At 48.1% G+C, this 17,667-nt stretch overlaps 1 protein-coding gene across 1 annotated transcript in view; it reads right to left on the bottom strand.

Annotated features, from left to right (window-relative positions):
* Positions 1 to 1,915: 1,915 nt before the first annotated feature.
* The window catches only part of LOC102074418 (peroxidasin homolog), a 41,887-nt gene continuing 26,135 nt past the window's right edge, over positions 1,916 to 17,667 (bottom strand). The window contains exons 10-23 of the mRNA XM_005489118.4: positions 17,277 to 17,549; positions 17,008 to 17,124; positions 14,771 to 14,929; positions 13,852 to 13,964; positions 13,107 to 13,263; positions 11,393 to 11,501; positions 10,480 to 10,637; positions 7,745 to 9,248; positions 7,147 to 7,281; positions 6,390 to 6,598; positions 5,424 to 5,538; positions 5,007 to 5,100; positions 4,461 to 4,578; positions 1,916 to 3,175 (exon numbers count right to left, since the gene is read on the bottom strand). Of these exons, the coding sequence (XP_005489175.3) occupies positions 4,483 to 4,578; positions 5,007 to 5,100; positions 5,424 to 5,538; positions 6,390 to 6,598; positions 7,147 to 7,281; positions 7,745 to 9,248; positions 10,480 to 10,637; positions 11,393 to 11,501; positions 13,107 to 13,263; positions 13,852 to 13,964; positions 14,771 to 14,929; positions 17,008 to 17,124; positions 17,277 to 17,549 (3,239 nt within the window). The 3' untranslated portion in view covers positions 1,916 to 3,175; positions 4,461 to 4,482. The remainder of the gene's footprint in view (positions 3,176 to 4,460; positions 4,579 to 5,006; positions 5,101 to 5,423; positions 5,539 to 6,389; positions 6,599 to 7,146; positions 7,282 to 7,744; positions 9,249 to 10,479; positions 10,638 to 11,392; positions 11,502 to 13,106; positions 13,264 to 13,851; positions 13,965 to 14,770; positions 14,930 to 17,007; positions 17,125 to 17,276; positions 17,550 to 17,667) is intronic.

The raw sequence follows: 17,667 nt of genomic DNA, 5'->3' as shown, positions 1-17,667 counted from the left end.
TCCAGCTAATAGTCTTCATCTTACTTGTGTGGGAGGATATTTTTTTTTCCATAGGACAATAATTGCATCCACAAATGTGGGAGAGTTAAAACAGAATTAAGGAAATAACCTTAGAAGAGATCTCAAGTGTTTGGATATTTCCTGGTTGGATATTAGGGGGCTTATAACACAAGATTCTTTGTTCCTTCTACACTGTTCCTTCTACAATGACCTCCCAGAGTGACCCCACTAAAGCATTTGCCTCCTCACATTAATTTCCTGTTGCAGAGGATTCCTAGGGAATTAGCATCTCAGATCCACCAGGATCTGGTGCTCACTCAGCTTCCACCAGAAATGGGTCCCTCTCAGAATCAGGAGATCTTTTCCTGATGCAGGGTCTGAACCAGCCTCAGGTGCTTGCAATGCATCCACAGCCAAGCCCTGGAATGCAATCCCCAGATCTCACAGTGCCAGCACAGCCACACTTCCCCAGCCCTGGTCACACTTTGACACTGACATGCTCCAAACCCCCTCCCAAATCCCACCACCCACAGCCATCACCCAAAAGACAGAGATTACCCCCTCACATCTTCCAGGTGACGACTTTAGGCCACCTAAAGATTGCTCTGGTGAGAAATCCCAACTCCAACCCCCACCCCCTACCTGGACTTTGTCATTTAACTGTTCCATCTAATTAGTGGGAGTTTTTCACCTGGCAATGCCACTCCTGGCCTTGAGCCCATTATTTTGATTCTCCTCTGCTTGCAGTTGGTCTGTGTAGCTCATTTTGGGCATGTAGTTGGGATTTGAAAGAGGCTACTTAAAAAGAAATACGAAAAAATTAATTGCAGGAGTCTGGGCTGCCAACTGCAACCATGCGGGGTATGAGGAACAAGCTGGACCCACCCTTGGGTCAACAGCTCTAGACATGCTGTGTCCTGTATTCTGAGTGTCCCCATGATGGTCAAAAAAATTGCAAAAGGATTTCCTTGTCTGGGTTTTGGACTCAGCAATTTCCTCACCCTCTCCAGGCAGAGATGCCCAGGGCAGAGGGCAGGAGTACAGAGTGCTCCTCAGCGTGGCCCGTGCATTCCTGAACTGATGAGAACTGGGAAGAAAGGGAGTCTTTAATAAAATATTCTGCTCCCTCCTTACCCAAGCAGCACCTGAATAGATGGGTGAGTCCCCCAAGGTCTCAGCTCAAAGCCTTGCCCCCAGTGCCACACTGGGTGTGCAAAATCTCCATGCATTTTCCCACTGAGTAATGTCTCTGCATTCTCCCCACTGTGTAATGTCTCTAATGTGCATTTTTCTCACTTCACCATGAGATGGGGAACTGAGGATGGAGCACAGAAGGGTTTGCAGACCAAAGGAAAGGGACACTCCCTCTGCTGTCCCTCTGCAGCCCTTGTAACAAGTGTGCTCCTCACATCACACTCCATCAGGAGCAAAAGGGGCTGCCTGGTTATGCCCTGAAAAAAAATCTGATCAGATGCAGCACAGAGAGCTTGTGCCTCACTGTTTTAAATGAGGTCTCACTGAACTTCTGGTGTGCAAAAGGAGACTGTGAACTGATTTACCTTTATTGACCTTTGCCAGATTAGATCCTGCAGTGGTACCAGCGATAGACGAGTGCAGCTGATTTCTAACAGCAAGGCTTTGGATCTTGATTTGCACCTAAATGAAAGAGTACTTTCAAATGACAAACATCCCTGAGGACTAAATACTGCCTCTGAGCTGAGCCTACCAGACATGCAGAGCACACACTCATCCCTGCAAACCTCTGTCTGCACAGGACACACACGCACAGCTCAGCCCCATGCCAGGAAAGAGATGATAAATCACAATCTTTTTCTAGTAGTTTTTTTTTTATTATTATTTTCCTATTCAGTTCCAGGAGCATTCCTGCTGCTTCGAATCCCTTTTAGTACTATAAAACACCTAAAAAAAAAAATAAGAAAAAGCATGTTTGTAGAAGTTTCTGGTCCTTGTGCTGTGGGAAAGAAAGTGGGAGGATGCAGTAGAAGTGATAAAGATAAGGAAGGCACAGATATCTGATGGATCAAGTATTTTCTCTTCAGTCCCCGTGACCAGCTTACAAGGATGTATTAAAAACCAATCTGTCCACAGGTTTGGGGTTGTGGTGGGCACACAGGGACTTCAGTTCTAGCACCACTAAGGAGCACCTCCAAAGAGCACCCAAACCAGCAGAGCTGCCTGCACAGCCCTGGTTTGGCTGCAGAGCACCAGGGAGCCACAAACACAAACAGCATTTTGCATCCACCCAAAACCCACAGCGTGGCCTCCCAGCCTAATTGACAGAAACCAGCAGCTCCCCTCCACTAATGAGAGCACACATTACACCTAATTAGCTGACGTTCTGTGCCAGGTCCTGTTACGTTTCCACTCAAAATACATCTTCCAGCAAAGAGCCTTCTTGGAGGAAAAAAAGGAAGAGGAGCATAATTCCAATTAAGCCCCTAAATGAGAAGAAAGTTGGAGAATGGAGGTCATGCTGAGGAAAATGGCATTGAGGAATGGCAGGTGACTCTGGGGCCATGGGATGTGCCATTTGTCACCAACGGCTGGCAAAGTACAGCTGGAGATCCAGGGTGGCCACACTACCTGGCCCCCAACCCTGAGGTTCCTCTTGGTCTTTTTGACGGCATCAGAAGGTGGCTGGGGTTTCGTCTGGGCTTCATGTGTCCTTTTCTTTTATTTTTTAGTGATTTCTCCAGATGTTTCCTGGCACCACAGTGCACTTGGGGAAGGTTTAGCCTCTTAATGAATTGTTTTGGATGGGTGTCCAAGGGACAGTTCACACAAGGGCTGGTGGGTCATGACAGCAGTGCACGGGAAGAGGAGCAGAGTAGAACAGTGGCATCAAAGAAGCTGCAATTTGTCTCTATTTCCTGGGGGCTGTGGAGGAAAGAGGCACCTTGGCAGACTCTGAGCTGTCCCCACCGAGGGCAGAGCCCATCCCTGGGAGGCTGACAAGAGCAGGAAGGGTCCAGGGGCTGAGGGGCTTGTAGACAGTCAGTGCAGAGGGTTCAATACAGGCAGAAGTACAGTGGTCCTGGGACAGGGGGTGGCACAGGAGGTGTGAGAGCAGGCACAGCACCATGGTGGCTCTCTGAGCCCTGTAGGGGTGGCTTGGACTGGCTGGTGGAGAGCAGGAGTGCAGGTCACAGGGCACCTGAAATGGCACAAGAAAGCAGAAAAGCTCTGTAAGAGCAGCTGCAGGCAGAGTCAGCTGTAGAGTGCCTGGCAGGTCTGAGGCAGGAAAACCTTTAAACCCACAGTAATACTTTTCAGGGACCCTGTAAACCCAGGCCTCATCAAGGATCTGAAATGATGGCAAGGAAAAGCCAATTCATACACCACCCTGCACCCTGTCACATTTCTGAAGCAGAGTCACTATTTGAGCGGAAAATCTGTGAAGACCAGAACACCAACTCATGCTGATAAACAGCCTGGCCAGCCTCCAGGCTTTCTCTTTCTGCTTTTTCCTGTGTTTATCAGCACAGCTCAGCCTTTGCTTGCCCCATCCTTTAATCTAACTCCCAGAGAATGAATGCTCCTCCTAGCACTGACTGTCTGGCAGAACTGCACTTCTCAAAACTCCTCTGCTCCTCTCCCTGAAGTAATCATTTGCAACACATAAAACCCATTCACCACCTTTCCCAGATTGGCAGGTGCCAGGGAGCTGTTCAGCCTCTCTGCAAGGCTGCAGGGATCTCCATGGGAAGTAGGAGAAGGGAGCTCAGACTGTGTTCCCCATGCCCATGAGCACCTGGACTGGAGTTGTGGCCAGGCCTGTGTCACTGCTGAGAAGCAGGGGGAGTCCCCAGGCTGGCAGGGGCTGACAGGGACTCTACACAGGCACCCACCAGCTGTGCTGCTCTGGTTTGGGATCAGCAAACAGAGCACTGGTGCCTTCAGGAGTGAGGAGCATGGTGACTCAGACGGGCAGGGGGAAATCTCTGCCAGTTTGTAAGCAAATGAGGGATTGCTCCATCTGCCCAGATGTCCTTGTTCCCCAGGGGAGGAACCAGTCCATCCACTCCATCACTGAGCTTTGTGATATCCCTCCCCACAAAGGTCCTTCCGAGGCTCTTGGATTTGGGGTTATGACATTAAATGTTGTTAGAATAAACCTACCCAGAGTCCCGGGAGAATAGGCCCAGGAGACCTCACCCAAACCACCTGGTCCATCCTATACTTATGTCTTTCCCCATCTTTGCCAAACCAGTTCCTAGAGGACCTCCAGGAATGGATACGCCACCATGTCCCCAGACAGCCCATTCCAGTGAGTCACTAATCACTGCCAGCAGAAACAAGTGTCTAACCTGCTCCATTTAAGGCTATTACTTCATGTCCCATTCATCCCCTCATTGCTCCATCCTCCCTGCATGGGAACACTGCTGAGGTGTCCCCCACACTGACCCTGTGGGGCCCCAGCCCAGAACAAACACACTGACCTTGCACAAGGAGACAACATGGTCATCTTTTTCTCCATTTGTCCCCAATCTTCCTGCCCTGTCCACGTGTGCTGCTGCTCCTGTGGTGCCACCTCAGCTGGCTCTCTAGTGCATTCACCTGGGGGGGAGAAAGCAGCAGCTCTGAGAGCAGTCTGCAAAACTGCACAGGTAATCTTTAACCTATCCCAAACACAGGGATTCTTCACCACTGCACAGGTAATCTTTAACCTATCCCAAATGCAGGGATACTTCACCACTGCACAGGCAATCTTTAACCTGTCCCAAATTCAAGGAGTCTGCACAGGTAATCTTTCATCTGTCCCAAATGCAGGGAGTCTGCACCACTGCACAAGTAATCTTTAACCTGTCCCAAATTCAAGGAGTCTGCACAGGTAATCTTTAACCTGCTCCAAATACAAGGAGTCTGCACCATGGCACAGGTAATCTTTAATCTGCCCCAAATACAAGAAGAAAATGCTGGCTCATGTTTTCTTTGCTGAAGTTCATGACCCCATGAAGGACAAATATTGGGACACCAAGTGTTACCTGTTTCTGTAGGGAAGTGACTGTCTTCTCCAGTTCAGCCACAAGGGACTCAAGGTTCTCTCTGGAGGAAGAGCTTGGAGAGGGTGCCTCGTCTCTGGGGTCAGGGATAAAATGTGAAACGGGTTATGCAAACTGCAGCTTCCTAGGGGAGGGAATCATTTTGCCTTCTCCAACATCAGCGTCCAAGTGAGCATCAAAGGGAAGGGCCCAGCTGCCAAAGAGCCCCTCAGCCCAGGTATTTACATATCAGAGCTGGGCTCTGCACTCAAGTGTGGAGGACTGGCTGAGCTCAGCATCCCTCTACTGATCCACCCCTGACCCCAGATCTCTGCAAAGTGCCAGATTCAGAGGCATGAATGGACTGAGTTATTGAAACTTCTGTTTCATAAACTGCAGGAAGAAGGGGTGATACTGCACCTGGGCAAGGCAAGCTGGTGCTTTGCAGGGTTTTCCTCTGGGTAGCTGAAGCCAGGAGACCTCTTGCTTCGGAAGCGCTGCGAAAGAGCCCTGAACTGCCCTCGTGTCCTGCAGTCTTGGGAAGGAAGGGAAAGTCTGCAGTGAGCACTGCTGTTTGAAACAGGACTATGTGAGCTGCAGCAGCACAAGGCAGAGCTGCCCTTCTGCACCATCCACCCTGGACACGTCTCTTGGGCCAGAGGGAAGGAGGCAACCCAGGTGTGGGAAAGGGTGTGCATCACTCATGGATTACCATGTCTCAAATGGACATCTGAACCAGAATGCAGCCCAAGGGGACCATGGCAGGATCTGAGGCTTAATAGCAGAGATTTAGGCTCCCAAATGAATCTGTGAAGTGGCATGTGGTGGGGATTATGTCCTGTTTCAGTCTCTTCCTCAGCCAGAGACCAGAGCCCTCAGTGAGGTGGGCTTTCAGACAGATTAAATGAAGCTAACAAAGTTAACAGGCTTCCTATAGAAGTGGCCAATATCCCAAACCTCTCAGGGTTTAAGAAGCATTTAGATATAATAATAATTAAGACATAATTAATAATTTGCTTTAACTTTTGATCAGCCCTACATTGGTCAGACGATTGGACAGGAGGATTGCTGCAGGTCCTTTACAGCTGAAATATTCTATTCTATTCTATTCTATTCTATTCTATTCTATTCTATTCTATTCTATTCTATTCTATTCTATTCTATTCCATTCCATTCCATTCCATTCCATTCCATTCCATTCCATTCCATTCCATTCCATTCCATTCCTATTCTATATTCAATTTTCTTTGCACCCATTTGCTGACACAGGGGTCTCATGGTGCAGCCAGAAATCAGCTACAATTCCATAAAAGCTGCTGTGGCACGTGACAAATGCCACCCAGAGTGGTGCCCACACCAGTCAGTGCCAGAGCATCCCCTCCTTACCCTCACAACACTCCTGCCACAGGCGGAGGTCCACGGCAGGGATCTCCTCACAGCTGACCATGCCCTGCAGGTATGATGGCACCTGGAACACGTCCCTCTGCAGCTGCTGGATGTGGTCACTGTTGTCACAGATGACACGAGCCAGGGACGCCTGTCTGATCTGAGTCAGCTGTGCCGGCGTGAACACTCCGGGGTTCTCATACCAAAATCTGCAGTGGGGTGTAATCACAGCATGACTCAGGATGGGAGAGGAGGGAGTGAGTGAGTGAGTGAGTGAGTGAGGCTGGGAGAGGAAGATGAGCTCCCTGACATCTGTGTGGCAGCACCCACACCCCTCAAAATGAGCGTCTGCTCCGGTGTCAGGTGGCTGCAAACACAGATGGCTTTTTCTGAACCACAAGCCCCTGTGCTCCTGCCCTAAGTGCATCACCAGGCAAAGGTGTCTTGTTCACACAAGCAGCAAATAGGGATTAGATAGAAGCTCCCGTGGACATTTTCTACAATTTTCATGAGACACTGGGAACATCCTCAATGATTCCCAGTGTTCTGTAGTGAAATGAGAATCATTAAATCAGGAAAGGACACCTTGACAGTAACTGTGACAAGAGTTCTTGCAAATACACTGGACACAGAACACTGTTCCTCATATCACAAGACAATAAATAAGAAAAAAAATACATATTCTGCTTTTTCTTGTAAGGCAAAAAACCTCCCAAAGAGAATACCAAAGGATTTGGGATGATTCCGATGGCAATACCTGTCTCCATCCCTCAGCCTTCTGAACTGAGTCGTTAACAGGCACATCAGTGTTGGTCCCACTCTGGTCCCAGGGACAAGATCCTCCACCATAAGTGCTGGAAACAGGTCAATATTTTTGGTAGTTCCATATAAACTGCAGGATAACAGATATTAAAAAAAAAAAGTTAAAAGGCTCTCAAAGAGTGGGGATAATATATATCTGATACCAACACAGAAATCTGTATATCAGGAACTCATCTGGACAATATTTTTAATGGTTTTATCTAAAAGACAATAGGATAAAGACCTGCCTTGGAAGAGGCAGACAGGGCAGATAGGACACAGTTTAATCTGACTGGAAAATGGCTCCAAGGCTCAATCTGCTCCCAAACTACACCACAGCAGTGCCTGACAACATTCCACCCAAAACCAGACTGATCACTTGGAGAAACTTCATTTGTCTAACCTCATTGTTAAACCACAGTTATTACCCTATCTTAACATCTGTGGGGGGAAATATCTGGGAAGGTTAATCCATGGGTGTATTGGAAGAAGCAGGAACTTTCAACTAACTGGTCTCCAGTAATTTTGATCCTTCCACATCCAGGCTACAGTACCTCCTGAGCTTTTCTCTGATCTCCAAGTTCTTTATCTCATTTCGGAGGTCCTCAAACTCCTGTGCAGAGGAGAGGTTGCAGAAGACCCTGAAGTCATTGTAGGGTGGGATGCCATGGTCTCGCCCTCTCTGGATGTTGATAGCAGCCAAGTCCAGTGACACAGAGTGCGCCATGGAGAAGAGTTTCTCTGTCAGCTCCATGTTGAGGAGTTCAGAGGGCACCCGCATTTTCCCAGGAACCCCAAACAGCCCACGGAGGAGGGGGTCAATCCCCCCTTCCTGCATGATCCTGAAAGGGGAGAAGAAGGCCTTGTGCAGGGGGACGTGGCCTTGTGGGATGGGCTGGAAGGTCTCGTTCAGCCGGTACAGGATGGGGTTGATCAAGGTGTGCCCAAAGCGGAACGCGGCCGTGGCAAAGGCGTTGAGAATCCCCGCGTTGACGTTGGGGTTGTAGCCTTTGTACTCACCCAGCATCTTCATCCCAGCCTCCCCGAGGACCTTGGGCAGCCACTGGGCATAGGTGATGTGCTGCATCTGGGCACCCACAATCTTTCTCGCCTCGTGGTACAGGAGATCCCCGTCCCAGTGCGGGTTGAGGGCAGCCAGCTCGGTGGCAATGCGGTTGTGCTCCCTGAACCACAGCGTGTGCATGGCCGTGAGCCCCAGCTGCTCGTTGGCACGGTGGTCTCCCGCCAGGAAGCACGGCACGGGGCTCTCATTCTCATCCCTCATGCACTCTGTGGGTGGCCCCACAGCAAAGGGAAGGAGGTGCTTCCCTGAGCTGGGCACAACTTGCCCTCTCTTCAGCAGCCCTCTCCGGCCACTCAGATCCCGCAGCTCCCACGATTCCTGCTCCGTGCTGCCGTAAATGTTGGAGGCGTCGATGTAGGATGTCAGGTGGTTGATCTGCTCCCTGGCATAGACAGAGTTCATCAGCAGGGAGGTCATGCCGCTGCCACACACGGGGCTGGAGCGCACGAAGAACATGCAGCGCCCGTTCCTCACGCGGGGGTCATTGGCAGGGACGGTGATGGAGAAGCAGGGAGGGTCGTTGGTGCACACCTCGCTGCAAGGGGCTCCGTCTGAGAAACGGGACATGCTGATGGCTGCCACCGTCTGGTCCATGTCGTGGTCCAGGAACTGGCCCCACTGCATGAGCATGTGCGTGAACTGGTCATCGGGGGTGATGGTCTCAGTCCCAATCATGGCGGTGGAGACAAGGCGAGGTAGAGGAAGAGGCAGATCCCTGGCATCTTCTGCCAAGGAAAACCCTCGGGGCAGGTTAAACCCATTCTGGTAGGCAGGTTTGAGGAGCCTCTGGAAGGCTGTGAGGGATGCACCCCACATGGGGTGCTGGAGGTTGTTACAAGAGCCGTCGTGGGTCCTGTACTTCTTGTGGAAGCAGATGTCGGAGCAGTTGGGCGTGCGGCGGTGCGCGGAGCAGCCCGACAGGTTGGCGATCATGGTCAGGTAGTGAGGGGACACCAGGTCATTGTAGCGATAGCCTGCAGAGGGAAGGGCAGAGCACCAGGTCAGGCATCACCTGCAGCCTCCTGATTCCCACTGTCCCATGGAACAGCTCTGTGTGAAAACCCCTGTCAGGATAGGCCGGGTCTCTGAGCATGGTGTTGCTGTAGGATTTATGGGAGGCAAAGGAAGCACAGGATCACTTCTGACCCACAAAGCAAAAAAGAAAGGAAAAAGAGTTTAACTGCACAGAGCTGGAAAACAGAAATGTTGTGACTGGCAGAGCAAACTGTGGGGGTGGTCTTGGTCCCTATTCTAGGTTTATTTTATAGCTCCCTGGGTTTTTGCTGCCACCATGAGCTCTGTCACCCACCCAAGCTCTACGTGACGAGCAGCAGGAAGCCGTGGGTGACTGCCAGGGCACTGCTGGCCCGTGTGAAAGCGCTGAATGATGCTGCATTGTGTGGATGCTGACAGGGCAATGAGGAGAAGCTGGCAGTCCAACCAGCCCAGACCAGACCTGCTGCCTGGAGAGACATTCCTTGCACCCTGGAATACATCCAGGCAGGAAAAAATATTTACAGGCCCCAAACACACAATGCCTGCTACATGATGAATCACACGTACAGGTAGAAGCACACAGTGTACACGAATGTTTGTTGTATATTAAGGAAGTGCCAGGTAGGAAGTTCTGGGGTCCAGCTACTGCATGATTAGACCTCATTAGGTACTTTTGGTGTTACATTGCTTTGTTGTTTGCTGTCTTACCTCGATAGAAGGAACCTGAGTTGCTGGGACTTAGCTGAGTTTGTAGCTAAGAGGTAAAAGTAGTAGAGACAGAAAAGGGAATCCCACTTCCTCTGTAACAGCACCCTAATACTGCAGAGTTCACAGCACTGTTCTCGTTGCCATTTGGAGAGCAGGAAACATCTCAGACCCACAAGGATACTCCTTTATCAGTGAGATAGCTGATACTTTTTAAAATAGAGCTTTTACAGCCATCTAAGAAACCTTTACCAAAACAGGAATTAAAATATTTTCCTGGGTATCAAATTGGTTCAGTGAACATAAGACCAGCCCTTCAGCTGTTAAAAAAAAATGAGACATAGAAAGAATTGCCACCCAGACAGCACATTTCTTGCTATACCCAACATTTATCTGGATTTTTGATACTCCACTGCACAGTTTGAACTTCCTGGATGTCTACACACCATTGTGTTCATTTCATCCTGCACACAAAATTAAGAAGGGAAATAAAATCTCTCCTACCTGTGACATTCATGTCCACAATCAGCCCTTGCTGCACGTGCTCCTGAATCAGCTGCAGGGTCCTTTCAAAGATCTCCCCTGCCCTGGCTGTCTCGAGGGTGTAGGGGTCCCTCGGGTAGCGGAACAGAGCCAGGAGGTCATTGGGAGTCTTGGGGCGCCTGTTTCCAGGAATTAAAAGTGATGCAGGATCATTAAAATTAATCAACTCTGCCCAGGGCACTGAGACCCTACAAGCAGCAAGAGTCAGGCTCTGAGCTGGTCTAGCGCTTGGCCCCCAAATTAGTGCATAAGACCAACATGGCTCGTCTGCACATTGCAGATGATTAAAGAAAGGATATTTTTCCCCAGGAAAATGCACATATTTAATTCCCTCAGTTTCTCTGGGTTTTTTCTGTGATAGTAATTTATTTTTTCACTTTTCAACAGCTGAAACCCAGAGGGTTTCTGGCTTAATACAAACTATCCATCCTTCCAATAAAAACATATATTGGGGTAGAAAAGGATTGAATCATATTCACTCGAGAATTTATTTTTTCTTGAGGAAATGGTTGGAATTTTTATATTATTATTTCTGTACACCCTCCACAAAGTCAGTTGCATTCATAAAATGACTCCTTTGATAATTTTCCTTTTTATTCACTATCTCCACAGCCAACTCGAGCTGACAAAATGCAGATAGAAGTGGCATAAGAGATGATGCTTATGTATCTCACTTTTCCAGAATCCCAAATCTGTTGGGAAGCTCTATCACATCCTACAGGGTGCAGCTTCAACATCCAGCACTCGAAAAAATCCTGTATCTTTGCTTTGCGGGCTGCCAGTGCTAAAATGAGCTTTGATAAAGCTTCATTTCTTGTGGGTTTTTATCACTTTTCTGCCTCAGGCCGCAGCTCCAGGCCCTTGGCACACTCACTTGCTGAAGAGCTCGGTCCGTGTGGAGTTGATGGCGTGGTCCACGCTGCTGATGGCCTCGCGCAGCGACGTGGCCACAAACGTGTCCCCGCTCCGCCCCACGTCCGTGGCTGCCCAAAGCACAGAGAAACAACAAAACACTCTCAATTCGCTTCGATATTAATGGGCCCTCCCAGCTCATGAAAATCTGTGCAGCAGCACCAGCTCCGGGGACCGCACTGCAGAACAAACAGCGTTTCTGTTTGTAATATCAATACCATGAATTTATTTTGTTTATACTGAAGAATGTGAACTGCCTGAAAAAGGAGGTGACTTTTTCAGGAGATGTCTGTGGGCACACATTCAGAGTTTTCTCCTGTAGAGCTTTGCAAAAAAAAGGCCTGTTTTGGTTAGTGGTTAAACTGCAAAAAGAAAATGGAAAAATCACAGTGGGTTAATCCAAAAGAATATATTTGCTTCCCACAAAGGTACTTGTCAAATTGATGAAATTAATTTAAATATTAAATTGGGCACCCACATATATTAATATATAATCATATATTAATTTTCTGTTTGTGGAAGGCTTTACTTATTAATTATTGCTAGTATTTAATAGATATTTATGATAATAATAGTCCAAACTTAGTGTTAACACATTTGCTACATTATTTTAGATAAAAATAACAAAGTTGTTGTTGGAATGCCTTCAGAAGTACAGACATCACTTCTTTAAAATTACTACAGGATGCATTTTTAAGCCAGGGCCTTTGTCACAGCTGAACAAACCAGTTCCCAGCTGGCTACTGGTGTAAGCTACAGCCAGCTGGTGAATGAGGCACCAATCAAGAACAAACCACAGAAATTATCTCAGGAACTATTTCAAACAACAAAGACGTTTCTGACTATTTTCAGCCCCTGTATGGCATATGTTACTAAATTAATCTAATAAGCCACTCACTAGCCACTGTGGCTATTGCTGGAACAGCACTTTACTTATATAAGTCTTATATAAGTTTACTTTATAAACATATATAAGTTTATATTTTAAACTTTTTGTTTGCCCTTGATTTCTTTTCTCCTTTTCCAGTTTTCTTACCCTCTAAAAGGTACAATTTCCACTCCTGACTCTGGTTTGACCAGCAGAGAAGAGCTACTCCTCCTTGATCATTACAGCTTCACTAACGCACAGAGCAGGAGATTGAAAACCAGACCTAGTTCCCATTCCCAAGAGTGGTGCAGAGTCTAAGGTAGCACTTGATGATCCTGAAGGTCTTTTCCAGCCTCACTGATTCTGTGAGTCTGTGATCCTATGGCTGATCAGACATTTACACCCCTGCATTTGCAGTGACAATATTGTTCTGCTTCTCCCTTCCCTGGCATACAAGATTTTGGCCAGATGATGATTTGTGAGCACACTGGCACATTTTAATAAGTTTGTCCCTCCCAGCAGAGGCAATAACTACACAGACACAGACAGCTGGGCTTGCAGGAGGAGGTTTAAGATAACACCTTTGGCTTTGCAGGGAGCAACTGCAGCTCAGCTGAGCAAACAGCGAGGGACAGCTGGGAGATGCGTGGGCTTTCACAAAGAGGTGACTCCAATCCAAAAGGACCTGTCTGCAAAGAAGCTGAAGAAATAATTTCTTACATAATTAACTGCTCAAAGTATAGCTGTCAACCGAGCACAGCAGGTCCTTACAGGGGAGCCAGAGAAGGCTCGGGGAGAGATACAGTACCGGTGATAGTGAGCTGCATGGCACTCGAGGTGAAGCCAAAGGGGTTCCTTGCTATGCACTCGTATCTGCCCTGGTCAGCCACACCCAGGTCCTGAATGGAGAGGGTCCCATCCTGGCTGATGTGGAACTTGCCACTCTCTGTGATCTGGATGCCCTCCTGTTGCACCATATAAAGACAAGAAGCTGTGTCAGAGCACGGAAAGCTTCCCACCAGCCCAGCCTTCAGCCTGCTCAGCAAACCCAGGGATGGATGTGATGAGCAAATGTGGCCACCAGATGTTAGCATTGCTCTTCCAGAGAAACCAGAGAGACGTCCAAGGACACCTGTTCCTGATGGGAACCACAGTGAGGAGGTCCCTGCTCAGCTCCCTCCCCAGGTTGTCCCCACAATGACACCCCACACAGCCAGGCTGGCTGGAACAAATCCCAGGCCCTCATGCCCCCACAGAAGTTTCATGGCACAGAATTAAGTTGAAATATTTTCAGTTTTAGGACAACCTGGAACTGATGGATTTTTGCTGGCTTGACCTGCAAATCCCAGCTTTTGCTGGCTCTGACAGCATCACTCAAACCCAGTCTCTCAGCCTGGCTGGTGGCAGATGTGACTTTAGTTTTGAATTTTTTTTTTCTCTTGCTTCTTAACATCTTTCTGCTGCCCTGCCACAACCTAAACTTGCTCTGCTGCCCTCTCAGGCCTTTCCTTCTGCTCCCACTGCTGGTTGAGTGATGTGAAATACCCACGTACCTTGACCCAGGTGATGGTGGGCCTTGGGTCCCCCTGGGCAGCACAGGAAATGGAAACGTCCTGGCCTGTCTCTGCCACCAGGTCTTGGGGGGGATGGAGGAACACTGGGATCACTGTGCAAAACAGGGAAAAAAAGTCACTGGGGTGAAAAATGCACCAAGGAAATAAAGAAATCTGTGTGTAAAAAACCATCTCAGCATGGGGAACGCAGAGCTGCTGCTCGTGCAAGGGCTCTGCACAGGGGCAGCAGCAGCTCACCCTGTGCTCTCTGTCTCACTACCAAGCTCTCTGTTTATAAATTTATGTAATTTTTGTTCATTATTTTCTGCTCCTCTGCATCTCTACTTGGGGTAATTACACAGGAATGTGCTGCGCCATTTAAAATCCTTAATTCAAAGGCTTTCTAGAAAATATGCTCCATATAGATTCTATTCTATTCTATTCTATTCTATTCTATTCTATTCTATTCTATTCTATCCTATCCTATCCTATCCTATCCTATCCTATCCTATCCTATCCTATCCTATCCTATCCTATCCTAAATTATACTAAAGAAAGAGAAAGAGTACATCACAAAGCTAGAAAAGAATGATGATAAAAACCCGTGGCACACTCAGTGAGTCCAACACAGCTGGCTGTGATTGGCCATTAATTAAAAACAATTCACATACTGGGTAAACAATTCTCCAAATCACATTCCAGAGGAGCAAAACATGGAGAAGCTGAGGCCTCTCATCTTGCCAGGAGAAGGAACCCTGGTGAAGGGATTTTTCATGAAATGTCACAGTGACAGTAGGTCAAATGCAGTCTTCCCTCGTGGGTCTGTGCCTTTCAGCACAGAAAGTTTAACACTCTCAGCATCCAGGGTTCCAACAATCTACCAAAAAAGCAATGTCACAGCTCTGCCAGCCCAGCTCACCTCGCGGGGTCACGGAGAGCTGCACGGGGAGGCTCGTGCCGCCGATGGCGCTGATGGCGTGGCACTCGTACTGCCCGTGGTCGTGCAGGGCCACGCGCCCCACGCGCAGCGTGCCCGTGGCCAGCACGCTGTGCCGCCGGTCACTGGGCAAGGGCCCACCTGGGGGACCAAACAGCTCGTTAATTCCCTCATCCCACTGATGACAAAATGGTTTTTGCTTTGGTGTGGTTTTCGTATCTATCCGCGGCTCTGGAAGTGGTGGTTGGATTGTTATAAAGTTTCCTAACGCTAGTGCTTTTCCTATTACGCCAACAAATTTCTGAGGGCTGGTTCTGATCTTGCTTCTTATGGGAATCAAGGACAAGACACCTTCCCAAGGCATTTCCTTGTGTATTAGACATGAACAACTAGCAGGGATGGAGGCTTCACAAGGAGTTGAACCAAGAGGGTTACCTGTGTTTCTAACTAGGGATTCTTGTCAATTATGCAAATTTGCTGAACTTATAAAACTGTACTTGCCCCATGTCACATGTGCTTTGACACGTGTGCATTTTCAGCACATTTTCAGCGTGCAATTTGCCATATTTGCACCTGGATGCCTACAGTTAAAGATCTGCTTTTATATTACTTCCTATATTAATATTGTCACAAAAGTGTTTTGTGTTGTTTCTAGATTCACTGTAGGGGTTTGTGTGATAGTCACCCATTTAATTTCTTACCCAGCATCAGTTGCCCTGAAATACCACCTATACACACTGAGTTGTCTTGTCTGATCAGCTGGGAAGAGCTGGAACCCTTTTTCTTTCCTCCTAAGTATTTTCTTAGTGCAGCCTGCAGATTTTTTTGACCTTTGATGGATAGCAAATCACTCTTCAATTATCCAAACTCTCTGTTTCATCAAATAAATGGGAACATTTGGCATCGTCTTTCTAAATTTTTTGGTCTGATTTTTTGGTCTGGAAACAGTTGTTTCAATATTTTCTCTATTTCAGGAGAAAAGCTAAAAATTAAACTGCTTTAACAAACCCAAATAAAATTACCAAAATTTGTCAGGCTAGCAACTTTTTTTTAAATATACTCCATTTTCCTCCATTTATTCATTCTCTACTTATTCATCCCAAACACCAAAACCCCCTATGTTCTCAAAAGTGGCTTTGAGATGAGCAATGCTCATCTTGTCTTGCTTTCAACATGTGAAAGCACTGTAAAGCTTCATTGTTTTTTTATTTATGGAGTGCCAAGTGCAAACCTGGTTACAAAGCAGTTATGAACCTCACTTCTTGTCACTGTGCTCCTTTCCATGTGCCTAGGATATATTTTCTGGAAAGTGGAGGAAAACAGGTTAAAGGAGATGGAGAACATGCTGGCAGAGCAGAATTTCAGCTGGTCCTTCTTAACTCCGCGTCAGGGCCATTGCTGTGGACGCTGGAACACAATACCCACAAAATCTCCACAGCCCTAAACCATTAATTATGGCTTATGAAGCATAAGGAAAAGTTGGAGGACCTCTGGGCCAAGCATTATTGGCTTCTGTCCCAGAAAGTGTTGGATGAGATCAGTTCAGTGGAGCCAGCATTAACAATTATTTGAGACTTTAAAAGTTCACCACCACCTGTTGTCCCAAAAGCTTTTTTCCTAAGCTATGAGAAAACTCTGAGGTGTGCCAGTGAATGGTGCCCTTCTCCAATGTGCTCCACAAGGGCAGCAAATCAGGGAAAATGACACAGAGCTGGGCACATGGTGGTGCTGCAAAAGGAAGTGGTGGAATCATCCCCAGAAGTGTCAAAAAAGAGTGTAGATTTGGCATTTAGGGACACGGTTTAGTGGTCAACATGGCAGTGTTGGGTTAAGGGCTGGAATTCATGATCTTAGAGGTCTTTTTCCACTCAAACAATTCTGTGATTGATATGACCTGGAGGTTCCAGACCTTGCCTTTTCAGAGGAGGTGGGAAGCCACTGCAGGAAGAAGTGTAATGCTTTCCATGGGTTTCATGCTGAGGAAAACCATCACACTCTTTCCTTGTGACAGAGACTCATGATGCCCCTTCCTCAGTGTTCAACACCATCCTTGGTGATCTGCAACACACCTCCATGTGGGACTGGGTCTGTGCTGGTCACAATTTGTCCTGTGCCACCACTGCAAGCCACCACCCTGAGCCAGGAGCTCAGCTGTTCCCACCCACACCCCATGGATGATGGCATGGGAGAGAGAAGCCACAAATGAAGTTAGGCAGTACCTGCCCTTGTCCAGGTAATCACAGGGGGAGGGTGACCCTCAGCAGAGCAGGGGAAATCCACACTTTGTCCCTCAGTTACTGTCTGATCCGTGGGAATGACAAGAAACCTGGGAGAATCTGGAAGGGAAGGCAAAGATTGAGCAGCAGGAAACACTCAGGGAGCTCATGGGAGCCGAATCAGCCACAAGACTCAAACACACCCCACTGACTAAACACAGTGTCCCAGAAATGTCCCAGAACCCTTCCAGGCTCAGCCTGGGAGCCCTCACCTTGCACTATGATCCTTGCTGTGGCCTGGATGGAGCCCTCAGAGTTGCTGGCATTGCAGTTGTACTGCCCTTGCTCTGAGAAGGTGACGTTCTGGATGAAGAGTCCTCCAGAGCTGGTGATGGTGAAACGGGAATCCTGTGGCAGAGGAGAGCCCGTGCCAAGGGTCCAGCTGATGCGGGGCTGGGGGTGCCCAGAGACCCCACACTCCAGGGTGACACTTTCCCCAACCAGCACTTCAGTGTTCTGTGGCTGGATCACAAAGGTGGGCTTGGCTGGAAGGAAAGGAGAGCTTTAGGAGCCAGCTCTGCTGCTCACTGATGCGCAGAAGTTGCTTGGGCTGCTCTGCAACCCAGAAACCCACCCTGGTTCTACCCTGACATCCAAATCCTC

Source organism: Zonotrichia albicollis, chromosome 17, assembly GCF_047830755.1.
Source record: "Zonotrichia albicollis isolate bZonAlb1 chromosome 17, bZonAlb1.hap1, whole genome shotgun sequence".
Taxonomy (NCBI): Eukaryota; Metazoa; Chordata; class Aves; order Passeriformes; family Passerellidae; genus Zonotrichia; species Zonotrichia albicollis.
This window is presented reverse-complemented; position numbering and strand designations above follow the sequence as displayed.